Consider the following 27,613-nt stretch of genomic DNA (forward strand, 5'->3'; position numbering starts at 1 on the left):
CTGTTCCAGCAGAATGTGCCTTAGATTGAGAAGTAGTGGGGGACACGGATAACATAGGGATGACGTTATGTGTATCAAGCATCAGGCACTGAACGGCTATGCTAGTCGGGCGGTATAGAAATCCAATAAATAAATAAATAAAATATTGCGCAGTGTGTACATGCCTCTGGTGTGTTCAAGCAAACACGTGTACAACCCTCCTTCAGACCTTGCTGCTCACAGTAAGGTCGGGAGCAGAAGGCTGCTGGGGCCAGCACCTTCTATGAGCTTAGGATGTCGTAATGTAAATATAAAAGGAGCTGCTTGTGTTTCCCAGCAAGTCTTGGGGTCAGCTGGGGTCAACTGGGGGTCAGGGAAATGGAACACCTTAAAAATTGTTCAGTCTTTTATTTTATGAGGTATGCAATTTTCTTCTCTCTGGCATGCACAGAAGAATGAGTACATATTATCCCAAGGATTGTGAGTTTTGAACGATCCATTCCATCTTTATCAATTTGAATATAAATATAATAAACGAGAAAAGTATACTTTTTTTTAGATTCCCCATATCTTAAAAGAAGCACTCGTCCTTGCAAGCGAAGGAAAGAAAGGTGCCTCTTCTAGGTCGCCCCTGATCATCTGTCGTTTTTATCCGTACTTAATATTAAAAAATAGCGCTGTTTGAACATTATTTCCCAAGGAGTTTGGAGGCACCTTTTCAGTCGGTGTGAAATAGTATGAAAGCAGACACTGAATACAGAGGAGTGGAGGGCGGCGGCGGGGGAGAGATTGGCAGCGCAGCTGTTTCGAAAAACGCTTCCTGTTCCTTTAAAGACGCGCCTGTGCGCGCTTCGCACAAGCTGGAAAGTCTCCGGGCCGGGTGAGGCACGCAGTCGTTGTAACAGGCAGGCGGCAGACTGACTGATCTCGCTAACAGGGGCTTCTGTGTAAACTGAGGCTAAGCAAACACAGATGGGTCTCTCCGCGTGCATTCACCAAAAATGCTGGCAATGCGGCCGGGACTTCAGATGACATTCTGATCCGATTGCTGCTCCCACACTGCCTTTTACAAATCGGGGCTTGGAAGGACAGCAGCTGCTGCTCTGCAAACCCCGAGGCAGCCGCCGCCAAAGCCGCCGCCTCAAGGGCTGGAGGTGGGGGGTGGCTCGGTGGGAGAGTCTTGGGAACTTGGGAGAGAAACTCTTGGACGGGCGGGTCCCCCCATGAAGAACATGCAGCTGGCTGAAGAAGAGGCGAGCTGGAAGCGCCTCTGCCTCAAGGAACTCAGCGGCATCAAGAAGCTCAAGCGGAAGAGCCGAGAGCCCGCCAAGCCGCCCCAGCTCGGCGGCTGCAGGAGTTTCCAAGGGGACTTGAGAGCCCGCGAGCACGTGCTCGGTGGGCTGAGGCTGGGGGGCCAGCGGGACGCGCGGCCAGAAAGCCAGGCGGGCGCTTCCAATGGGGCCCCGGCGGCGGCGGCGGCGGCCCCGGGCTTCCCGGAAGGCAGAGCCAGCGGCGCCGGCAAGGTGATGGACGTGCGAAAACCAGCTTTCCCTGCGGGGCTCGCCTCGCCCCCCCAGCAGCCCCTGAGGAAAGACGCGTGTCTCCGCTCGGGCAGTCTGAACAAGGCGGAAGGCCAGGCGTTTGCGGACCCGAGCCTGCAGCCCAGGATGATGGTGTGTCAGCAGCAGCCGCGGCCGCTGGAAAGTTCTTACTCGTCCGCTTCCCACGTAATCTACAGCAGCAATCCCGATTCTTCCCTGTCGCCTAGGAAACGGCTGGGGGAGACCGCCGGCGTCTCCTCGGAGATCAAAGCCATTCAGCAGACTCGGCGGCTGCTTGCGAACGCCCGGGAGAGGACCAGGGTGCACACCATCAGCGCTGCCTTCGAGGCTCTGAGAAAGCAGGTAAGCCACGCCGCCGGAAGCATTCTCTCGCTTCCCCCCCCCCCCCCGGGCCATCTCCAGTAATAGTCCTTTAACAAAGCCGCCTCATTTCAGAGGAGACTCCGTCGCCTTCCCAGGTATCCAGTTTGGGGCGTGGGAGAGGGACGGTGTCTGAGGAGGAGATGGGGGGGGGCTCAAGGCTGCCTGGAAACAGACCAGTTTTTTCAGAAAGCTTGTGCAATGCCAGATGCAGATGATAGGCTGTTGATACCCATGTGGAGAAAAATGTGCTCTGCATATTCTCAGAGGACCTCTCTTCTTGCTGCTTCTGCAAATTCCAAGGCCAAGTCATATCATTTAACTAGGGAGCCCTAAAGTGACAAATTCACGTGATACCCCACCAGTTAATGTGGATTCATATGGTAATAATCCCCTTTAAAATTAACTACCTTGCTCATTTCAATGGCTTTAGAGCAGGAGAACTTTCTGGTGGACTGTGCAACCTTGGGTCAGAACTGCCCTCCAATGCTGCCCCTTTTAAAGGCATTCAGATCCTGCCAGCTCACCTTGCCTCATGGTAGGGCCATCTCTTTCAAGGTCCATAGCTGTTTCTGGTAAACATTGGCTCAAATTGGACTTTAGAGTGAATGGCAAGCTCTTCTCAAATCTATCTTACCTACAACGTTGGTTTTTAAAGTGAGTAAGAATGTAATGCTCAGAATTAGTTACGGGAAGAGGCCTTTTAACATGCAACATCACTGAAAGGCCATCGTTTAAAAGGCCAAATCACAAGGTTTTGGTCTTAGTTCTTAATCTGATTGTTGGGTTACAGGGAAGGGGCTGCTTTGGTTGGGTAGAAAACCATGGAAGAACATTGGGTTCTCTCCTAGGATCATTAAACAAGGAAAGGTATGTGGTTCACTGTGTGATTTGTGTGTGTGTGTGACCTATAGTTGCCTTTCCCCCCCACGCCATGCCAAAGAAACTAAACTTGGATGAAACACTGCTATTATCAAAAGTTCACATGGGTCTCATGCCGGGTGTAAATTATATCTTCCTGTTAATCAAATACACTTTCCTGTCAGTCACCCAGCTCTGTGCTCATAACATGTTTTCCAAAGGTATGGGGTCTGTGAGTGAGAGAGAAGCAAGCTCTGAAATCCAAGTTTATTTGTTTAAAAGGCCCTCCTCCACCCTGGAGTGGCTTCATGGGCTGTTAAATGCAGTACAAGAATATATTAATTGGGAAGGCAAAGACCAATTAAGTGTTATTATTGTCCATTTTGGTAGAACCTAAAGCTTTTGAATCCTAAAGATTAAGGATTCAATATTCTGGTGTTTCTCTCAAAGATTTTAATTGTTTCTGATGTGTGTGCTTGTATGGAGTTGGACAGAGATAGCCAAAGTGATGCCCTCCAGATGTTGGACCCCATCAACCCCAGTCAGGATGACCAATGGTCCGGGATGGTGGGAGATGTAGTTCAATGACATCTGGAGGGTACAGTGTTGACTACCCATGGTACAGAAGATTTGCAGTGCAATCCTATTACCCATTAATCCCCATTAAGTCCAGTGGGACCCACTTCCAAGTAAGCATGCATAGGATTACAGCCTTGGACTCTTCCAATGAGTTTCAGTTCGTGTAGACTTCTCTCAGTGATAAAAAGCTCTGATCCTAGATATACTTCCTGCAAATAAGCCCCACTGAAAGTAATGGGACTTGATTTCAAGTGAATATGCTTAAGATTAGTGTGCTGTTCCACTAAAGAAGAGTAAGTTTTAAACCCCATTAAAAATCATTCACACAAATTTGGAAAGTTATTTAGACCATAGCACCCTTTTCTTCTTAGCTGATAGGTGAAAGTTGGAATAGCTGTTGGGAATGAAGAATGTCTTCGTTCTGCCTTTGTCCTATCAAAATATCTTAATATTTGCCTAACGCTGAGTCCAAGAGTAAGAACTCATGTCCCTTTCAAGAACAGGATCTTCAACAGTACACCACGCCCTACTTGTTCATGGGTATCGGTGTCTTACTGACCACACATATAAGCTCTCTTGCTTTCTCATCTCCCACAGGAGGAAGTGACTTGATTGGTTGTATTATGCATTGGGACATAGGTTTTGGAGCACTTGATTCTGAACCATTTATGAAGCTCAAAAGGTGTGGTCCTGTACTTGGGTGGAGATTTCTGGAGTGGACCTTCATGTAAGGCAAGGATGGGGAACCAGTGGCCTCCAGATGGACCACATTTCCCATCATCCTTGATCTTTGTTCATGTTGGCCCGGGCTGATGGGAGTTTGAAGTCCAACATCTGGAGGCCTACAATTTCTCTACCCTTGATGTAAAGCATATCCTGTGAACCTCAAAGCAGATCATTCAAAGACTTATTTTCCTTCCTTCTTGGTCTCTCTCTCTCTCTCCCTGACTCTCTCTTTAATTCAAAAGCACGTTCCTTTATCTAAAAGCAATAAGCCTTTGCAAAAGTGCCTTAAGTTTGGTCACATGTTATGCCTATCTCTGGCAAATGTGGAGATATAGATATAGATATTTATGGATGGATAGATGGATATATTGGAATGAAGAGTAAAGAAGAACCAAAAACAGTGTCATCCTGTCTATATATCAGTACCTATACTACAGCATAGTGGCTCTCAAAGATGGACGTCAACAGCAGTCACAGCAAATTCTTCTGATGGGGGAACTCTATTGCAGCCTGGCTTTGCACGTTGCCTTGTATATCTGTAGATGAATACTCATTCAGACAGCAGTCTTGCACATTTCCCCCATGCTTTATCTGCCTTTGTTTTTTAAAGCAGCACACATACATTTTACTTTCACTTTAAAAAAGTGAATTCCTTGAAAACAGTTGCAAATGTGCTCCAGCATCTTGGTACTATCACTGGCACTAGCTTCTCAGTGCCAGCCACAGCTGGCTTTCTCTTATTCAGATTGAAGCATTCTGAAAAGCTGCAAAACAGATAACACTAAGAGGGAAATGGTAGGTCTGGATTGAATGCATGAGAGTGCTTCCATGAATATGAGCCTTCATCCTCGGTTCTATCAAAACAAAACTTGTTTCTCAGAAAGCAATTCCTTTTTTAACAGAAAAATCCTATATTGTGGATTTCCTATTCATCCTCACTTTTTCTGGCAATATGCCAGGACTTTATCACCAGGTTATAAATGGATGATGCTTGAAATTTTATGAACCGCAATGTGCAAAATCCCTTTGAGAATTCTAGCTAATCTTATCAACATTCTTTAACTTTTTTAGAAATGTCTATAAATGTTTTGCCTGAGCAGACCCTCCATCTGAAATTTTGTCTTAGGCAAACTTTAGCAAGAGATAATTACTTGCTCAATTTTTATGTGACCCAAGTGACTGGTTACCTGACAACCAAAAATGCCTCCCACCATCTCGCTGCACATATATAACTGGCTTTCAAAGCACACAAATAGTTATGAAAAGTTGTTGGAGATATAATAGGGAACTATGAAGACCCTCAGGGAGGAGTCCAGCCCAAATTCTTATTTATTTAAAGGTAGTAGAAGCTCTTGGACTAGGGCTACTGGGGCACAGCCCTCCCAAGGAAGAACGGCAAGCAACTTTTTAAAAAATCCCCCAAAATCACTCTTTTCTGTCCCACACACATTTTATACTTCAATTTGAACTCAGAGAAGCTTTGGAGACATTTCTGACAATCTGCTATTCTCTGGCCAATCAGGTTCTGCACCACTCAGCCAAAAATATAGCTATGGCAGAGGTCTTCCCCCCATGTGTACCTAAACAGAAAAACCATGTGAAATTTGAATAGGAGGAGGACTGCTGGCTTTTCAGCACCTGTTGTACAAGTTCTCACTCCCTCCTGTTATGAGGGCAATACAGCCACAGAACAGGAGTAGGGATGACTGCTTGAAGAGCAGACCTCCAAGCCTCTGGTAGTCTATCAGAATCATACACCTGTTCTGTGGTTGGTCATAGCTATTACCTTGAAGGCCATACCTACACATTGCATTTCTGGAACCTTAGGCCCCAGGACTATGTTTATCTTCCCTGATCAGCTTGCTGTTTGCTTATTTTTATTTCACTGAACTGCCTATTTGTGTGAGTATGACTAGACACACTGTTAGTCTCTTCTGTGTACAATACATTTTTATTTATACCATTTTTGTTTAATGGATGTGAACTGAGGGGGGATCTTAACATTTTTTTTAAAAAAAGTGTTTTCCAATCCTGCAGAAGTTCACCCTCATTAAAAGCTAATGGGATTAATAGGATAATTAATTATGCTGAAAGGGAAGGGGAGAGTGGCTTTATTCAAATACATGCTGGGACATGCATTTCTTTTTGGGCAGTAATGGATGCTGTGAGCCTGGCAACTTGGTAATGGAAATGATGCTTACAGCTTAATTTGACCTCGGGTTATTTATTGTGTAAAGCTGCAGTCCAATACTTGTCTACTCAGAAGTAAGGTCCATTGGGTTCAATGGGATTTACTCCCAGGTCAGTGTGTACTGGATTGCAGCCTAAGGCTGTGAACACATGAGTTGCAAGAGCAAAGCTTTTCCATTAGCCACACCTGGAGGGGGAACAGGTTGATCTGCTGATCAGTTGCAAAAATTATTTGAAGCTGATTAAAAAAAAAAAACTCACTCAAACTGCTCCTACCAGGTCTTACAGTAAAAAGGGGTGGGGTTTGACTAGCATTGTGTGCCCCCATTTTCAGAAGAGAGAGATAGCTAACACAATGGAAGACAGGAATAAAATCCAAAGGGACCTGGATAGACTAGAAAATTGGGCTGAAATTAATAAAATGACATTCAATAAAGACAAATGCAAGATTCTGCATTTAGGCCACAAAAACAAAATGCACGGGTACAGGATGGGAAATACCCGGCTTAGCAGTAGTGCGTGTGAGAAGGACCTTGGAATTGTAGTGGATCGCAAGTTGAACATGACCCAGCAGTGTGATGCTGCGGCAAAGAAGGCAAATGTGGTTTTGAGCTGCATAAACAGAGCTATAGTTTCCAGGTCGAGGGAAGTAATAGTCCCACTATATTCTGCATTAGTCAGGCCTCATCTGGAATACTGTGTTCAGTTCTGGGCACCTCATTTTTTATTATTTATTTATTATTCAATTTATTAGTCGCCCATCTGGCTGGTTGACCAGCCACTCTGGGCGACGTACACGATAAAACGATACATTAAACATTAAAATTTAAAAACCTAACAATAAAAGCTTAACCCATCCCAAAACCTTTCCTGAAGAGCCAAGTCTTCAGAGTCCGGTGGAAAGTCATCTCAGAGGGGGCATGACGGAGATCATTTGGGAGAGAATTCCATAGGGTGGGGGCCACTATTGAGAAGGCCCTCTCTCTAGTCCTCACCAGTCTTGCTGTTTTTACCGGTGGGATCGAGAGAAGGTCCTCTGAGGCTGATCTTGTTGAGCGGCAACCCTGACGATGCTGGAGGCGCTCCTTCAGTTACACTGGGCCAAAACCATATAGGGTTTTAAAGGTCAGAACCAACACCTTGAATTGGGTTCGGTAAGCAACCAGGTAACCAGTGCAACTCCTTTAACACAGGAGTGATGTGTTCTTGCTGGTGGCTGCCTTTAATCAGACGAGCTGCCGCATTCTGTACCAGTTGCAGCTTCCGGACCGTTTTCATGGGTAACCCCACGTAGAGCACATTACAGTAGTCTAGGCGAGAGGTGACCAGGGCATGTACCACCGGTGGGAGTAGATGGATAGGAAGGTAGCGGCGCAGCCTCCGTATCAGATGGAGTTGATACAGTGCCATCCGGCTCACAGCCGAGACTTGAGCCTCCATGGACAGCTGGGAGTCCAAAATGACCCCCCAGGCTGCGGACCTGGTCTTTCAGGGGCAAATGTACCCCATTGAGCACCAGGTCCACATCCCCCAACCTTTTCTTATCTCCCACAAACAGTACCTCGGTTTTACCTGGATTCAGCTTCAGCTTATTCCTTCCCATCCAGCCACTCACCGACTCCAGGCATTTGGACAGGGTTTCTACAGCCAACCTTGGTGAAGATTTGAATGAGAGATAGAGCTGCGTGTCATCCGCATACTGATGACACTGCAGCCCAAATCTCCTGATGATTGCCCCCAGCGGCTTTATATAGATGTTAAATAGCATCGGGGAGAGGATAGAACCCTGTGGCACCCCACAAGTGAGAGGCCAAGGATCCGAGACCTCATCCTCCAATGCCACTCTTTGGTACCTACCAGAGAGGAAGGAATGGAACCACTGCAATACAGTGCCCCCCATGCCTAACCTCTTCAGGCGGTCCAGGAGGATAGCATGGTCAATGGTATCAAAAGCCGCTGAGAGATCAAGGAGGACAAGGAAGGTGCATTCGCCCCTATCCCATGCCCTCCTCATATCATCCACCAAGGCGACCAAGGCTGTTTCAGTCCCATGTCCAGGCCTGAAGACCGATTGAAATGGATCTAGATAATCCGCTTCTTCCAAGTGTGCTTGCAACTGTTTTGCCACCACCCGTTCAGCCGCCTTGCCTAAGAATGGTAAATTTGAGACTGGGCGAAAGTTGTTCAGATCTTGAGGATCCAAGGAGGGCTTTTTTAAGATTGGTTTTATTATTGCCTCCTTGAGTGCTGATGGCATTACTCCCTCTTGAAGTGATATATTTACCACCATCTTGATCCTCTCACCCAGTCTCTCTTTACAGCTCATAATGAGCCATGATGGGCAGGGATTGAGTAAGCAGGTGGTTGGCTTTAAGGTTGAAAGCACCTTGTCCACTTCCTCGGATGGAAAAAGCTGAAACCGATCCCATAACACCGGAGCTCGACTGGTCACCTCTGGCTCACTCACTGTGTCCACAGCGTACGGTATAGCACTCTTAATACGATCGATTTTCTCCGCAAAGTGCTTAGCAAACTCGTCACAGGAGACCTTATCATGTTCCATTGGTTCCGGAGCAACTGGACCGACCAGGCTTCGGACCACTTGGAACAGTCTCCTGGGACAACACTCTGCAGATGCAATAGAGGCAGCAAAAAAATCTTTTTTTGTTGCCCTTATTGCCACATGATAGGCTGTTGCAACCGCTCTAACGTATGTTGGGTCATCTTCAGAGCGAGATTTCCGCCACCGAAGCTCTAGCCGTCTCACCTCCCGCTTCAGAACTCGCAACCGTGGGGTAAACCACGGTGCCATCTGAGCTCTATTTCGGGGGAGAGGGCGTTTTGGAGCCACCTGGTCTAATGCCCCTGCGATTGCGGCATTCCACCCCTCCACCAGGGCCTCAGCCGAGTGGCAGTGTGCATGCTCCAATGAATCCCCAAGCGCATTCAGGAATCCATCTGGATCCATCAGACGCCTGGGGCGGACCATCTTAATAGGTCCTCCACCCCCACGGAGGGTTCGTGGAACCGAAACGTCTATTCTCACCAGATAGTGGTCTGACCATGACAAGGGGGTGATGGATGTACCCCCAATTTCCAGATCACTCCCCTCCTCTCCCGAGACAAACACAAGGTCAAGTGCATGACTGGCTACATGGGTAGGCCCCAGTGAAATAAGGCGCAGCTCCCAGGAAGCCATGGTTTCCAGGAAGTCCCGAGGTGCCCCAGTGAGGTTGGCCTCCGAATGTACATTGAAGTCCCCCAGCACCAAAAGGTTTGGGGACTGCACTCGCACATCCGAGACCACCTCAAGCACCTCGGCCAGGGAGTCTGCTGTGCAGCGGGGTGGACGGTACATGAGCAGAATCCCTAGACTGCCCTTTGGGCCCAACCTCCAGTACATGCAATCTATCATCTTGGTCTCACAGAGAGGAGGTCTGGTGAGAAACAAGGACCTTCGGTAAATAACCGCCACTCCTCCTCCCTGACTACCGACCCTCGGCTGCTGTGCATATGAGAACCCAGCCGGGCACATGGCCGCTAGAATAGGAGCAGCAGCCTCATCCAGCCAGGTTTCCGAAATACATGCCAGGTCTGCGCTCTCATCCAGTATCATATCATGGATGAGTGATGTTTTTTGAACAACAGACCTGGTATTGCACAGCAGCAATCGAAGGCCAGAGTATGGAGTCAGGCATCCACTAGCTATCTGTTGGCTCCGGGCAGTATATCATAGAATCATAGAGTTGGAAGGAACAAGGGACAGATATTATGCATCTCTCCCTAGTTCCTCTCATCTGACATGACCTGCCTCTAGCTCTCCCCCAGCATCTGCCGCCCAGCCTCGATATACATTGGCCTTCCACCCTTCTCCCATCACTCCCCTTTGATTGACACATGCCCCAATGTAAGCTTCCACCACTCAGGCAGGTCCCTGCTATTAAAACAGCCCCCTCAAAAATCTTAAGAAAGATATAGACAAGTTAGAGCGGGTTCAGAAGAGGGTGACGAGGATGATAGCCGGTATGGAGAACAAGTCTTATGAGGAAAGGTTGAAGGAACTTGGCATGTTCAGTCTAGTGAAGAGATGGCTGAGGGGTGATATGATTGCACTCTTTAAGTACCTGAAGGTCTGTCACATAGAGGAGGGTACAGATTTGTTCTCTGCTGCCCCAGAGGGTAGGACTAGGTCTAATGGTTTTAAGTTGCAGGAGCGTAGATTCAGATTGGACATTAGAAGGAACTTCTTGACAGTAAGGGCGGTTCGGCAACGGAACCGACTGCCTAGGGAGGTGGTGGGATCCCCTTCGCTGGATGTCTTCAAGCAGAGGCTGGACAGCTATCTGCGGGAGATGCTCTAGCTGTGAATTTCCTGCTGTGAGCAGGGGGTTGGACTCGATGGCCTACAAGGCCCCTTCCAACTCTATGATTCTATGATATACTGATTGCTTTGTCTGTTTGGTGTATGAAGACTGAGTGCAGAACAATAATACTGGGGTGATGGTAAGATATATTCCTTACACAAAGGATGGAGACCAAATCTTTTTATTTAGAACAAACTGGAACATGAATTAGGTATAAGAAAAGCCCATCAAATTATTCAAATATTCAGTCCACCCCTCATTGAAAATCTTGATGTCATGGGGATGTATTGTATAATTTTGAAATTAATAAATATATTTAAGAAAAAAGAAAAGCCCACCAGAAATCTATCTCCAACTGCCTCAGGGCCTAGGCTCCTGAGGTGTTTTGTTTTGTTTTTTTAAAAGCTGGACTTGAGTTGCTCTAGGGCGGCTCTGACTGGATTCCCTTAACATAGCAGTGATTACAATCTGTTGGTACTAGAGCCAATTGCTTCTGTTTTTCCCCTTGGCATTTTAATGAAAGAATAGCAGTAATTCCATTTATCATGTGGCTGACTGGAACCATCTTATTAAATACAAACAGAGATTCCTCATTGGGGAGGCAAGTGCACTCTGTGCATGCTCATGCCATTTATTTCTGAGGTTCATAATGCTTAGTGCTCTCCCCTGTTCACATTAAGCCCCTTTGGCTGTGTCACTTTGATTGGGTACAAACTGCCTGCACATTTTCCTTCTCAGTACCAGTTGGCAAGAGCCTTGCCATCACACCTTTGAAAAACAACAGCAGCCCACCAGGAGATGTAGAGGCCTAGTTTCAAATTCCTCCATTCTGCCACAGGTTTATTGTATGGTATTGGTTACATTATTCTGGTACTCTTTCAATCAAAGGAATAGACAACTAGCTATGGCTTGCAGCAGAAATGAAACAGGGGTGGCCCTAGACTAGCTGCCAGCAACTGGCGCCCTAGTAAAATAATGCAATCAGCGCCCCCACCCCCAAAACCCAAGGTAACCCCAGATAAAATAGAGAGAAAATGTTCATAATAGATTTGGATACAATAGCTAGATGTTTCAGTCCAGTTTCAAATAAAAATGCATTAGTAATATTAATTATAATTTTTATTATTACAAATCCAAAATCATCCATTATGCTATCCTGCTGTAACTGCCATTATCACCACATCCAATATAGAAAGAACTAAGAAAACTTTTCAGTGAACTTTAACTTGTAATTCCAAAATACACCAAATCAAAAACACGCTGTGCTCTTAAACCATGACTTTTCTTGCTTTAAGTTTTGAATATTCAGTCACTAGTTCTTTTAGCTTTCCAGCTATTTCATGTTCTATTGACATTGTAGCAAGTCCAAGAAGTCTCTCTTGCACCATTGTTGAACACAAATATGTTTTTTAGCATTTTGAGAAGCTATTTTCCCACTAGCTATGGAAAATGGCAAAGTTAAAGGAATCCATAGAGCTACAAAAATATTTGGTAGATTGTGAGTTTATTTTCCCAAACAAACTTCATTACTTCTTCAGGAGTGGAATTTTTCTTAAGTCATCTTGACTTTGTGGACACTGCCACAAAATGCTGCCATGGGGGTGCGAGCAATCCCAATATTTACTACTGCAAACAAAACATTAATGTCAAAGAAGGCCTAAAGACAAGTAACTTGCCCAAGAACCTCAGTAAAAGGCTGAGGTGGGGCATATGAGCCCCAAAACATAAGTCACTCCTTTGAATCCACAGTCTTCTGCTCGTAACATCCATTTCACAGAAAGCAAGTCATTTCCCTAAATCACCTCTAAATAAAATACCACCCATACTTACATGCACACCCTTTCCCTCCCATGCAGGCTCTGGGCCTTCCATTTTTTTCTTCCTCCATGGTAGCTACCTTTCCTTCTTCCACTGAGGCACAGGTACAGCTGCTCGCTTGCTATCTCCATTCCTCTCCTCTCCTTGGAATCCACATGCTCTTCTGCTGAGAGTGTCCAGTTAGAACTATTCTCCCTCTTCCAATAAGAACTGTTCTTTCAGTTCTAATTACTGTTCTTTCTATTGGAGAAGAAAGGGAACAATTTCTGATTCTGTGAAACAATAGTCCAGTAGTCTGATAAAGTGGTTTCTAGCCCCTGACAATTTATGCCATAATAAATTTGTTAGTCTTGAAGGTGCTAGTACTGTTCATTTTGTTGTTTGGCTAAAATTTCACTAGGATCTTCTTCACAGGGTTGTGAGGATAAAAAGACCATTAAAAGCTTTGGTAAAATTAAAATGCTATAACAAAAAGTAGGATGGTGCAGGGGATGGTTCAGATGAGAACTCAGTGTGCAGCGTCTATATGTAGTACAGGAACATAGATAGCACCCTGCTTGCACACCCCAACAAGGCAAGCCTGTGCCATGAGACAGCTACACACTGGATTTGCCAAGGATCTACATGCAAAGTCCAGTGTTTGTAGACCTGAATATGCTGGTTGTGTCCCAGATTCTTTTTTCTTTGGTTTTTAGATTGGCTCCCTCTCCCAATTCAAAATTGGGGGCAGACAAGCTAGAGAGAGACTTCTTATTTTGATTATTCTTCCTTTATCAGTATTGAGTTTATACCTATTCCACCTTTCCTCCAAGGAGCTCAAGGTGGCATTCATGGGTCTCATTTTCCCTGTCATCCTCACAACAATCCTGTGAGGTAGGGTAGGCTGAGAGACAATGACTAGCCTGAGGTCACACAGTGAACTGCATGGCTGAGAGGTGATTTTAACTCTGGTCTCCCAGGTTCTAGTCCAGTTAATATCCTTCCATCTTATTCCACATTCTGGAAACAAGATGTAGAAATTAATAAACTCAGGGAAGGGAATAATCTTTTCCCATAGGTCTGGAAATGTGTGGGGTCCCTTGTTGACAGTCCTGTGTGGCAACTTTAAGACTAACCCAGTCAGACTGCAATCCTGTACGCAGGCCCACCCTTAGCCTGTGCGGGGCCCGGGGCAAAAGCATAGTTGGGGGCCCCCCACATTAGGGTTGCCATATTCCAGTTCCACAAATCCGGAGATGCTAATTTGCATATTATGCAAATATTTGCATATTAATATTTGGATTGTCCAGCTGTTTTGTTTTTGTGCCTAGGAATTACCACCAAAACCTGGGGAAAGATGTGGGAAATCTTTTTTTAAAAAAACTTAACATTTTCAGCCTTAAATGCCTAGACTCTAGTTTCCAACACTATGGAATATTGATTGATTGATTAAGAGGATTTATATCCTGCCCTTCTGCTGTTAAAAACAGAGGTCAGGGCAGCTTACAAATATAATAAAAACAATAAAAATACACAATCAATATAAAAACATAATAAAAACACAAAATAGCAACAAACATAAAGTAAGTCAAGGCAGCAGTATGGTTAACCATTACATATACGATATATTTCAGAGATGTGGTGGGTGGAGAAAAACAAGCCAAAATGTTAGGAAAAGGAGTCTTTCACGCCACATGCTCAGTTCTAAATACTGTTGCAGCAAGTTTTACAAGTTCCTCCAGTATTCCACTGGTGCAGGCACTCAGACATTCAAAGTATCTGTATGTTTCTTAGGTTTTATAAAAGCAGAGCTTTGCTTAACTCAAAATTTCTTCTCCCTTTGATCAATCACATCTACACAGGTTCCACCTCCATACTCAAAATGAAACTGGGCCTGGAAGTGTACAACAACCCCACACATCCCTTGCTAATTAGATTACCAATGCCAGGATGTCTGTCTTATCGACTACTGTCCTGCTCCTCCCCCCCACCGGGCATCATGAAAGACCCAGTCCTGGGCTCAGAAGGAAAATAAGTATCTGGTCCTCTTCAAAGTACTGATAAGCCTCTTGTTTTAATTAAAATAATAATTATACATTCTTGCTCTTATCACTAATGGGAGTTAATTATCTTGCATATGCTGTTGTTGTTTCTATGGCTGTAACGGAGTGAGGTTAAAGATAAGTGAAATGCAAATAGGAAAAAAACAACAGAAGGCAGTAACACTTTCCGAAATGTAATACCATACCAACCACAACAAGATACCTATGAGTAAGGCAGAAAACTAAGCATCTCACAACCAGTCAGGATTCCTAACCAAAAACCAAAAATATGATAAATGAAGAAATATTTGTATACGCATGACTATCAAATATATTTATTATTTACACAAACTGTAAAGATATTTATAGTGCAATCCTAGGTTTATTTATTCAGAAGCAAGTCCCAGTGTATTCAGTGGAACGTACTCAAACAGGGACAGAACTGCAACCTCAAGTGATAAGTAACTTCATTCACACAACCCAAAATTCTGAATCATGCCACTTTACGTTGTTTTGCAACTGTTTATGGTTATTGGATTTATTTCTTGTTGTGAGCTGCCTTGGTTTCCAACCCTACCTCACAGGGTTGTTGGGAAGACTACACACACACACACTGCAGATGTATAAATACATACAGCCCATATAATAGTTTATTGTCAAACCAATAATTCATTGCAGAAAAATCAGTATTAGTTTTTAAAAAATCAGTATTAGTTTCCTACAGAATAAAAACTGTAATACCTAAGTAAGCCCTGACTACTTGCTTTAAAATAGGACTGGAGGGGGGGGGTGGACACAGAAAGAGAACACAAACACAAAATCTTATTGATTTTCAGCACGTTCATAACCATGTCTATTCAAGAGTAAGTCCTGTTGAATTCAGTGGGATTTACTCTGGACATATGGGATTAGCAATGCTTTTACCCCCACAAAAGCAAGTATTGGGAAGGTTTTCAAAACACTGCCCAGGATCTGACTCCTACACACAAGAGGGGAAAAAACTGAAATGTATATACTTACCCAATTTATGAGATTTTCAGATAAACATTGGGGGAAACCACCATTTTCTGGCCTTGCAATGAGGTTTTGCAGACACTGCCACCAAACAAACACTTCACTGATTGGCTGCAATCCTGAACGGGCAGGGTTAAAGCTACAAAGTGCTATACAGTAGTTTAAAAAAAGATTTAACAGGGGGGCTGACGTTTTTATGTATATCTGGAGAACCGGACCACCTAGAAACTTAATTTTTTTAAAAAATTAAAGCTGAGAATCCGGGCCACCTAAGGGGCTAAACGGGCGCTGGGTGGCATGCAAAGAATCCGGGTAAAACCCGGCTAACTGGGCAATATGGCAACCCTACCCCACATTCAGGCAGGGAATTCAAAATTCCCGCCTAAAAGCTTCACAAACACCCGCTTCACAGCTGATGAGCGGAGGGAAAAAACCGCTCAGGCATGCAGCCAAAGAGCAGGAGATTCCCCAAAAGTGGGAAGCAGCTGGCGAGACTGCATGCCTTAAAAGGAAAAACCCTGCAGCCCAGCTTCTCATTGCCAAGCGTGCCCCCCCCCCCAAGCGCGGGGCCCGGGGCAATTGCCCCCCTTCCCGGTACCTAGGGGCGGCGCTGCCTGTACGTACTTATCAGGGAGCAACCCTCATGGGATTCAATAGGGCTTAGTTCTGAGTAGAGTACAGTTATTGTGGCATGAACTTACACTAGAAATTGTGTCAACATGGCTCAGAAGGGGTCCCTGCTGTCACAGTTGTTTCTCTTTCGGGAGAAAAGTTATGTGGTCTCTATCTGCTCTGATTCTCTCCCTAGCCTCCTCCTTGGCAAAAAAATAGTGGACACTTAAAAATTGCCCTTTTTAAATATTTAGTACAGAAGTATTTTACCTGTTAACATGGACCCCTTCTGAACCAAGTAAAATACTTACGTACTAAGTATTAATAAAATGGCAATGTTTAAATTAGGCTGTAATCCAACACACACTTACCTGGGAGTAAGTCCCATTGAACCCAATGGAGCTTACTTCTGAGTAGACATGTATGGTTTGCGGCCTTAGGCGCTTCGAACAGGAGAGGTCCAGCATATCGTCAGGCAGATGTATCAGAATGAGGTACCAGAGCACCTCCTTGGCTTTTTAAAATAAATTATTTGAGTAGCGTATTTCAGAAACTGTATCACATAATAATAATCTCCACTCGTATGGGGAAATCATTCATAGGGGTAAAATCACTCTGATTACTCTGAGACATTTTGTTAGGTAAAAGGCTTTAAATTTTTCACCACTTAGTACAGTAGGGCCCTGCTTTTCGGTGTTCTGCTAATACTACGCGAGCCCCGTCCTCCGCCCCCTTCTTCTTCTACTCCGGGAGTGGTGGCGCGATCAGCTGTAGTGCGCAATCAGCTGTAGCATGCAATCAGCTGTAGCATGCAATCAGCTGTAGCATGGGGAGCTTCAGGGACCAAGCGCTGTCAGCTGAAACACGGCGGCTGGAGCTCCCTGTGCTATAGCTGATCGAAGCCTGCAGCTGCGCAGGCGCAATCAGCTCCAGCCGCTGCGCTCCAGCTGACAGCGCTTTGCCCATGAAGCTCCCCGCACTGCAACTGCAGTGCAGGGAGCTGCAGCTGACAGCGCTTGCTGTGTCCCACTTTTTGGTGATTTTTGCTTTTCAGCGGGGGTCTGGAACCTAACCCGCCGTATGGTTTTAAGGTTGTGTATAGTTTAATTGTATCTTAATTGTATATTTTTGTATGTTTTCAACTACATGTAGTTTTATATGTAAGCTGCCCTGAGTTCCAGTTTGGAAAAAGGGCGGGGTAAAAATAAAGTTTCTTTCATTCATTCATGAGTGGGGCCCTACTGTAGACTCTTTTAAAGTCTCCAATGGGGTCAAAAGAGACTGACATACCTTACAGCAATTAATCTTTGGTTTTGGCTAGGGTAAAGTTGTATGCAGACTCCAGCTTACTTGTTAGTCATCTTAAGCCCATCTCCCATTCCTTCTTTGTCACCATATAGCAGTCCCTTAAACAGGAGTCTTTCCTGAAGCACTGAGACCAGTGTCTTCCTTGCCAGCCTGCTGGTCAGGAAGTAAAGAGGAGTGTCAGAGTTAAGAGACCCTGCTATTGAACATCCTGCCCCACCCTCCTCCTTTGGGAAAGCAGCAGAGCCAGTGGTGAGGCACCAGAGTAACCTGGAGTTGCCACCTTTTAATATGGGAAAATATAAACAGTCCAGCTATTCACTGGGGCAAAACAAAATGAAAAATGGAAATGGACTGCCTTCAAGTCGATTCCGACTTATGGCGACCCTGTGAATAGGGTTTTCATGGTAAGCGGTATTCAGAGGGGATTTACCATTGCCTTCCCTGAGAGGCAGTGACTGGCCCAAGGTCACCCAGTGAGCTTCACGGTTGTGTGGGGATTCGAACCCTGGTCTCCCAGGTCTTAGTTCAACACTCTAACCACTACACCACGCTGGCTCTCTTAACAAAACGGGTACATCAAAAATGCTATCGCAACCCAGTCTAAGAATGAATCTGACAATAATATTTTATTTTAATTATTAAATTTTGAGCTGGAAAATGAGCCACCAATGTTTATGTGATCAGGATGACAAAGAAAACAGCAACACTAGATGTTGTGCAGAAATATAACAAGTTACCTTTGTTAGCTGTTGCTGTTTGCTGCCTGATGACATTCTTGAAAGTCCCTGAAGTGTGTGTTCAGGACAGGCATATTATTCTGCTTTGCCACAAAATAAGGATATACTTTTCCATAATACAGTAATACATTAGTTAACAAAGTAGATGTGTTCCTGGACACCAGAGCTTGGAAAAGTTACTTTTTTAAACTACAACTCCCATCAGCCCCAGCCAGCATGGCCACTGGATTGGGCTGATGGGAGTTGTAGTTCAAAAAAGTAACTTTTCCAAGCTCTGCTGGACACATTACTTCTTTAGCATAAACTTTGGTACCAGAGGTAGAAATAACATGGAAAGAACAGGGATAGGTTCCTACACCCACTCATAGATGGTGGGGGCAGCTTCAACAGGGACTTTAAAGGGTGCCTACCTGGCACCCGTCCACTCACCACCTTGCACCCCTCCTTCTCCTTCTCTGAATCATATTTGATCCTTTACTCCCCAGCCCTGGGAGAAGAACTCATTAATGCAAAGCAAAGGCTCAGGCTTGAAACTTTATCCATAGCAAAGCAAAGCTGGTCAGTTTCACTTTTTTAAAAAAAGCATTCCTTAAAAGGAGCTTCTTCCTGGAGGATTCCTTACCTGAGGGATTACTGTATGTTTTTCTGCATATTATGGACAGAGCTGTCAAAATATGAACAGACCATAGAAATGTATGAATAGGTAGCAATTATAGTCACTACAATTCTGGCCCCAATCTGATAGAAAGCTAAGTCCACAGAATTCAATGTATCTAATTGTGCCTATGTTTTAGCCTCATGTTAGGTTTCTAAGGCTGCAATCCAGTACATACTTTCCTGGGAGTAAGTCCCATTGAACTTCTGAGTAGACATATATTGGATTGCAGCCTAAGTATGGGAAAGCCTGGAAGACTTTAAAGATGAGACGTGTGTAACATCACCACATGTTGGATCCACTACTGTGGATGTAGTCTGGGTTTCTGTCTATGATGTGCACTTCATGCATACTTTCTTCCAAGAGCACTTTTTTCACTGTCTTGGCAAGTTTTCACTGTAAACTACTGAACTACAAATTCACCAAGAAAAGGCAGAAACTACCACCAAATGCTTTTAAAATGTCTTCCTTTTCTCCACTCAGTGAGTCTGAAGACTGCTACTTAAAAAAAACCAACCAGGTAGCTGTGGCTCAAAGTACTTGCATGAGAAATAAATGGCCTCCTTGGGGCAGGAGAGAATCACACAGGCTGAGTGTCACAGGGCCATTTTTGAGACTATGTGTTGAGGGGGGAGGGAGCGCCCTTTATGCATCGTAAGACGGAGAAAGATATCAAGGAGGCAGCAAAAAGAGAAAAAAGTTGTGCAACTATCCTCACTGGGTGAAATTACATTTAAGTCTCTAAAAAGAGACAACTTCTAGATTTGATAAATAATTGAACATTAAAACATCTATGGAGCAAGCAAGAGGGAAAGTGATCCTTGATTTAATACTGAATCTGGATCTGTACTCTGAATCTGGACAAATGTTGCCAAACAGCTTGAGAATGATTATATTCAACTTTTATATGTGGATGATTCGTAAAGTCTAACAAAGTTGTATGTAGTTTCAGAAGAGAAAACTTTGCAAAAATTTTAAACAAAACTGGAGTCAAATCCCTTCAGGAAGCTTGGAAATTATTATAAACACTACATAGGCCCAGATAAAATGTGTACCATAAATTTAAAAGTGTATGAACAAATCCAAGAGGATGCCAGCATGGTTAAATAGCAGTGCTAAGGAAGCTGTAAAAGAAGCATCACACAAATAAAGAGCAAAACTGATAAAAATTGATAAGGCAAGCAAAGAAGAAATCTGAGGACCTTTACAGAGGCAGTAGTAAGACCCCCACTGGAAAAAAAAATCTCCAAGAGCCCCACCATGTTAGGTAATGTCTGACTGGTCTCCAATATTCCATTAATGAGTAAGATGCTCAAGCATGTGGTGGCTTCTCAGTTCCACTTTTCCTGAATAAATTTGGATTAGCTAGAGGAGACTCAGTTCAATCCAACCTCAGGCCTGGTTGTAAAATGAATTTTGTTGTTACCCTGGTAGACAGATGACCTACTTCAGGAACTGGACAGGGGGAGTGCATCCCTGTTGGTTTTGCTGGACCTCTCAGCAGCTTGTGGTACCATTTACTATGACCAACATGAGACTTGGGGGCACCACGCTCTGGTGGTTTCAGTCTTTCCTTGAAAGTTGATTCCAGAAGGTGATGGTAGGAGACTGTTGCTCATCACTATAAGTGTTAAACCAGGGTGGGGAACCTTTCTGGCCCAGTGGGACAGATCTTTATCTCTTCCCACCCCCATGAACCAACTTTGTCAGGTGCCAATGATTTGATATCACAATGACATCAGGTGAATGGGTGTCATTGCCCACCTGTCAGAGTTGGCCAGCAGGGACAGAAGAAGATAGTGGCCAAGCAGAACAGAATTTTCTGCCAATAAGCTGATAGGCAGGGGTTTCAATCCTGGTAGGTGTAAGGATTAACTGGAGAGCCTACACACATACAGGATGTTCTCTGTTTCAGACTTCCCTCCACCTTTCAACATCTGAATGGCAGGGGGTGGGGTGTGTCTACAACCCTGCATTTCTCTTCATACAATTGTAACTGTGTGAGGGAAGAATGCCTGAAAAGGGCTGGGGGGGGGATGTTGCATTCCTGTACTTTTTGTGGGCTCCACAGGCATCTGGATGGCCACTGTTGGAAACAGGCTGCTGTATGTCCTGCTCTGATCCCAGAAAGTAGTCCTTAGCTTCTATATGATAGTTGTCCAAATGGCAATAAGGCTTTAATGATAGTTTAAGAGCAACAGTTGTTTCACTGAGGAAGAAAGCAGTTTGAACATCTTGTTAATACGTAATTTCCCCCACAGCAATACACACCCTCTCTTGTTTTTAATAATAGACTTTGATTTTCTACAATTATGTTACACCATTAAGGGCCCCTTTAGACGGGCGTTTTCTGCAACATGTCATTGATGCACTGATATTGAATTAATGGTGGATTTATACTGAACCATCCACACTACATCCCACTGTATTTGTTGTGTGATGCTTCCTCAATGTTCCTGCATTATTCCCTCCACACATACCATTACAAAACCTGCTGATTCCATTGACCAGGTGCCTGCCATCCCTAACCCCCCCTTTTCTCCAAGTGGAGGGTAGATGCACGTCAATGCGTGTCACGATGCTTTCATTCCCTTTTCTGTGCGTTCCAAGACTAAATTGCCACCAGTGGTTGAGGCAGAAGAAGAGAGGACATTTTGCAAGGACTGTTTTGGAATATGTGGGGGCGGGACTACAGCACAAATTTCCTAGAACATCACAAAGAACCAGGCATAATTTGGCAAGTTACAAAGGCACTACAGTATAGCGCAGCAAAGGTGGGACCAAAAACATTTGGCACATATGTAGCATGAAAAGTTATGGGATTTCAGCAGGAAACAATGCCCCAGACTGTTAATAAAGCAGCTTGACCACTCCATAACTTTGCAGGTGCAAAATGTGGGGAGTGCAATATCAAGAGCACAAATTATCATGAATGCACAATAAAAAAGATATCTGGATGAGCCAAAAGAGTGAACAGCCAATAAGTACCGTGCTAGTTCTCTCTCATTTATTACTCAATCTAGCCAAGCTTAACAGTTTTGTTTTTTTTATCATTAATTTTATTCAAATTTTCAAACACAAAACAAAACAAAACAAAAAAGAAACAAATCAAACAATAAAATAAAATGTTGACTTCCGATTTGTCGCAGATCAGCCATAGGTCTATGATATATAACAAACCTGTCTCTTAACATATTACAAAATCACTTTCCTCCAGTAGTTATCTTAATTAATCATCAAATCTCATTAACATCGCTTTATTCTTTCCGCAAAAAGTCAAAGAGAGGTTTCCACTCCTTGAGAAATATATCCATCGATTTTTCTCCAAATAAACATGTCAATTAATCCATCTCATCAAGTCTGCTAGGTCCAGTAATTTCAATAGCCATTTTTCCATTATCAGTGTTAATTCCATCTTCCAACTTCCATCCTTGCACCCATAATAATCTTGCTGTCATAGTCATAGTCATATAGTAAGAGTCTGGTGGGAATTTCCTTCATCACAAATATTTCCTTGCCATCAATTCTGAATGTGTTGCTGAAATATTGTTGTAAGGTCATATCTCTGTTCCTCTTTTTTACAAAATGCACTAGCACATCTCTTGAGAGTTTTTCCATTGTCACATATCTGGAATTAATTCTATAAATTTTCTCTATTTCAAGTTCCATCAAATCATTCCAGTCCAGAAATTCCATCGAAACATTGATAGCTTTATCTCTGATACCTTCATCAATTTCTCCAGAGACAACACCAAATTCCAAACAGTAATCTTTATCTCCAGGATCCACAAACTCCAAATATTTTTCCAGTTCCACACTTGATATATCTGTTCCAATCTCCAGGACTTGCATCCTCCCTTCAATTTTTGTCATAAAGTCCAAATCTTTTTCCAATTCCACATTTGATATATCTGATCCAATCTCCAGAATTTGCTCCTTCCCTTTAATTTCTTTTTCATCTTCTATTGCTTGTCCATCTGCTTTTTTTCTCATATAATCCTTTATTTCTTTCAGCTCCTGTTTCACTTTACCAAATTCAGTTGCCATCTCTTGTCTACTCTGTCCCACTTCTTGTTTCGTTATCTTAATCTCATCCATTATCTTCTGAAACATATCCAGAGGGGAAAACCCTTCCAGGGGTATATCCAGGGTCTCTGCCACTTCTTTGATTGTCATTCTTAAAGCCGAAAAAAAAAACCCTTCAAATTTCCAATATAGCCACAATTCCCAAGCAAAGAGTAATTTGCTTCTTTTTCCAGCAATAAGGGAGTTAATATTCCAGGCCTGTTGACATCATCTGGCCAGCACAGTTCTTATCTCCCGCACGTCCAAGAATGCAAAACAAATTTGGTTCACAGCGCCGAACAATTAGTAACATACATGAACAGCAGATTCGTCTAAAGAAAGTAGTCCAAGAAAAAGTAGTCCCAGACATATATCAATCAAATAGTCATCTAAATCAGATTTTCTCTTCGGGTAAGTTGCCCCTCATCCGTTTTAATCTTTATAGTTTCCAAATTCAGGCCAGCTTTTTGCCATAAAAAATAAGATAAGCTTTTTAAATTTTCTTTCCTCCTCCTTAATTCCTTGTATAAAAGAGAGAAGTGTAACTCACCCAGGTATCTTAACTGCTGATTCTTAAACAAATCTCTTTTACTGTAGTAATTTAAGCCAAATGATAAGATTAGACAGAAGAAAGCTTGCCCGTTGTGGATCGTTTAAAAGAAAAAACGTCTTGCTTTTTTTCAGCCCAGCTTGCTGGAAGTCCTAACTCCGTCCTCGGCTGCTAGGTATGCCTTCTTATCCCAGGGAATTCCTGATCAATTCCAGCCACCGACAGCCCAACGAAGTTTCTGTGGATAATCTTCGGTTCACCCTTGCCTGGGAGAACATTTATACCAGTCAAAGTTCCCTTTTGACTGATTTTAAACTGAAAAAAGCTTCCTCTGAGACAAAGCTCATCTCAGAGGCAGCCACAGGCAGAGCAATCCTTCCGGGAAGTCGCCAAGCTTAACAGTTTTGCATGGGATATATGTAAATCAAGATTGGTACTGATCCTTCTCTGAACTTTATTCCAGGGCTGTGCAGTCAGAGTCGTGGAGTCGGAAGCAATTTTGGGTGGAGTCGGAGTTGGTAGAAATGTACCGACTCCAACTCTGGCTTCAAAATAAATTTTGATTGACAAATTTTTTAAAATATAAATTCAAAATGTCAAAGAAGCTTCCCATCAGCTGTAGTTGAGCATTTCACCATAACTCAAGATGGAAAACATTTTGTGTCAGTGTATGACACAGGACCCAGATGAAGACAAATGCTGTGATGCCAAGATCAGCGCATATTCAGGCAGTGATAAAAATGCTCCTACGAGAGCTTCCAATTTAAAAAGACATTTACAGCCCTTTCCAGGGCTGTGGAGTTGGAAGCAATTTTGGGTGGAGTCGGAGTCAGAGTCGGAGTCGGACAGTTGAAAAATAGAGGAGTCGGAGTCGAAGGTTTGGCGTACCGACTCCACAGCCCTGCTTTATTCTATAAGTTATATATTTTCTGTTTCCCAGTCCTTAATTGGCCACTGATGAATAGGTGGTGCTCATTTTCTCTCTCTGTTGGAAGGGTGGGGAAAGAGCATCTATGTTATGAACTGCCATAACTTTACAATGAGGTGAGCTTCTGGTATGCAGCATAGCATATTTTATTTATTAAAGGAAGCACCTAGTTCTGAATAACTATTTGTAACTGAGGCTTTTGGGTGGAGAAAAGGTACTTAGCTACATCCTATCCATTTGGCCCATGCCTCACATGCAGATTAATAAATTTTATAGGATGGGGGGAGGGGAAAGCAAGAACAGGAAATAGTGCCTGAACTTATGAGAGAGACCCATCCATATACCACTCACAACATGTGATGTGTTTATTATTATTTTTTATGTTTCCATGATCACTGCATCATTCTAAAGCAAAAATATCCCTGAGCTTCTAAATGAGCTTACTTATCACAAAGTTACAGACAACACAGAAAGTCTAAATAGATGCCACCCATGTCTTCCCCAAATGTCTCCTTTCAATGTGTAATAAAAGGAATGTATGACATGTCAGTATCGCATTCAGTGTTTCCCTCCCCACCATTGCCTGTTGCTTGGAGGGGTTTGGCAGATTCTGAACGCAATGGCATCGTGTCCTGTGCTTCATTTTCCAAACATTGGCAGGGATATGTGTGAGGGAGATATGGCTTGGCTACAGCTGCACAATGCTGATATCATCTAATTATAGCCATCATTTAATTCTGTATTGCAAAGATTGAAAAACATTTTTATTTGTTGCTGTGTGATAATGGCAGATTTGTGTTTCAACTATATTAAAATTGAGGCTTTGTTGCATAAACGGAAAAAGAAGTTAAACACAACTATGCTACTTATTTTACTAGGTTATCTCAGTTTAGCAACATTATATAATCTTATCAAGGACTTTATAAGAAATCCTGTATATAACCTTGTGAAATACCAAGAACAATGAGCTGAACAGAAATCTTGGCTTGTTTCAACAGTAATTAACACCCTACTGGCTGAAGTACAGCTTTTCATGTGCTAAATAGTTTGTGGTTTGGCTATCATCTTGGAAGTATTTGCGTGCGTATGTATGTGTCTTTGTTGTATTTATAGCTAAGCCCAGCTTACCTTTCCTTACTGCTGAATGAAGATGTTTCCGCAGCTTAAAAGCTTGCATATTCTTTCAGCAATTTGTTGTTGTTATGTGCCTTCAAGTTGATTATGACTTATGGCGACCCTATGAATCCGTGACCTCCAAGAGCATCTGTCATGAACCACGCTCTTCAGATCTTGTAAGTTCAGGTCTGCGGCTTCCTTTATGGAATCAATCCATCTCTTGTTTGGCCTTCCTCTTTTTCTACTCCCTTCTGTTTTTCCCAGTATTACCGTCTTTTCTAGTGAATCATGTCTTCTCATGATGTGTCCAAAGTATGATAACCTCAGTTCCATCATTTTAGCTTCTAATGATAGTTCTGGTTTAATTTGCTCTCCTCCACCACATTTCAAAGGAGTTGAGTTTTCTCTTATTCGCTTTTTTCACTGTCCAGCTTTCACATCCATACATAGAGATCAGGAATACCATGGTCTGAATGGTCCTGACTTTAGTGTTCAGTGATACATCTTTGCATTTGAGGACCTTTTCTAGTTCTCTCACAGCTGCCCTCCCCAGTCCTAGCCTTCTTCTGATTTCTTGACTATTGTCTCCATTTTGGTTAATGACCGTGCCAAGGTATTGATAATCCCTGACAAGTTCAATGTCCTCATTGTGAAGTTTAAAGTTACATAAATCTTCTCTTGTTGTTACTTTAGTCTTTTTGACGTTCAGCTGTAGTCCTGCTTTTGTGCTTTCCTCTTTAACTTTCATCAGCATTCGTTTCAAATCATTACTGGTTTCTCCTAGCAGTATGGTATCGTCTGCTTATCTTAAATTATTGATATTTCTCCCTCCAATTTTCACACCTCCATCTTGGTCCAATCCCGCTTTTCATATGACATGTTCTGCGTATAGATTAAACAAATAGGTGATAAAATTCACCTGTCTCACATCCCTTCTGATTGGGAACCAGTCGGTTTCTCCATATTCTGTCCTTACAGTAGCCTCTTGTGCAGAGTATAGGTTGCCCATCAGGACAATCAGATGCTGTGGCAGTCCCATTTCTTTAAAAGCATTCCATAGTTTTTCATGATCTACACAATCAAAGGCTTTGCTGTAATCTATAAAGCACAGAATGATTTTCTTCTGAAATTCCTTGGTCCGTTCCATTATCCAATGTATGTTTGCAAAATGATCTCTGGTACCTCTTCCTTTTCTAAATACAGCTTGGACATCTGGCATTTCTCGCTCCATATATGGTAAGAGCCTTTGTTGTAGAATCTTGAGCATTACTTTACTTGCATGGGATATTAAGGCAATAGTTTGATAATTACTACATTCCCTAGGATTCCCTTTCTTTGGAATTGGGATGTATATTGAACACTTCCAATCTGTTGGCATTGTTTAGTTTTCTGTATTGTTGACACATTTTTGTCAAAATTTGGACAGATTCAGTCTCAGTAACTTGTAGTATGTCTATTGGTATGCCATTTGTTCCTGGTGATTTGTTTCTTCCAAGTATTTTAAGGACAGCTTTCACCTCACATTCTAAAATTTCTGGTTCTTCATCATACTGTTCCTCTGAGAATGAATCTGTCATCCTGGCATCTCTTTTATAGAGTTCTTCAGTGTATTGCTTCAATCTTCCTTTTATTTCATCTCGGTCAGTTAGTGTGTTTCCCCAGCATCCCTACCCTTGGTTTAAATTTCCCTTTCTGATCTTTTGGAATAGGGGTCTTGTTCTTCCCTTTTTGTTGTCCTCTTCTATATCTGTACAATAACTGTTGTAATAGTTCTTTGTCCCTACGTACTAGTCGCTGTATTGTTGCATTTAGAGTTCTGACCGTGTTTCTATCTCCTTTTGCTTTTGCTTTCCTTCTCTCTTTAACCATTTTAAGAGTTTCTTCCATCATCCATTGAGGTCTTTCTCTCTTTTTAATGAGAGGTATTGCCTTTTTGCATTCTTCCCTGATAATGTCTCTGACTTCAATCCATAGTTCTTCTGGTTCTCTTTCAGCTAAGTTTAAAGCTTCAAATCTGTTCTTTATTTGATCTTTATATTCTTCTGGGATGTTATTTAAATTGTGTTTTGGCATTATGATTGCTTTGTTGTTTTTCTTTAGCTTTACTCTGATTTTTGATATGACCAGTTCATGATCTTTACCGCAATCTGCTCCTGGTCTTGTTTTTG

At 43.1% G+C, this 27,613-nt stretch overlaps 1 protein-coding gene across 10 annotated transcripts in view; it reads left to right on the plus strand.

The window, feature by feature from the left end:
- Positions 1-809: 809 nt before the first annotated feature.
- ATOH8 (atonal bHLH transcription factor 8) overlaps positions 810-27,613 on the plus strand; it is a 111,806-nt gene continuing 85,002 nt past the window's right edge. For 5 of the 10 annotated variants that reach the window (XR_009763074.1, XR_009763075.1, XM_061629854.1 and 2 more), the window contains exon 1: positions 812-1,883. Coding sequence is in view for 7 of the 10 variants with exons in the window: in XM_061629854.1 (XP_061485838.1) it covers positions 1,203-1,883 (681 nt within the window). In the remaining 3 variants the exon portion in view is untranslated. Of the gene's footprint in view, positions 1,884-27,613 lie in introns of all 10 variants that reach the window. The other 5 variants (XR_009763076.1, XM_061629860.1, XM_061629858.1 and 2 more) reach the window with 3 other exon arrangements.

Source organism: Rhineura floridana, chromosome 5 (genome assembly GCF_030035675.1).
Source record: "Rhineura floridana isolate rRhiFlo1 chromosome 5, rRhiFlo1.hap2, whole genome shotgun sequence".
In the NCBI taxonomy this organism is placed as follows: Eukaryota; Metazoa; Chordata; class Lepidosauria; order Squamata; family Rhineuridae; genus Rhineura; species Rhineura floridana.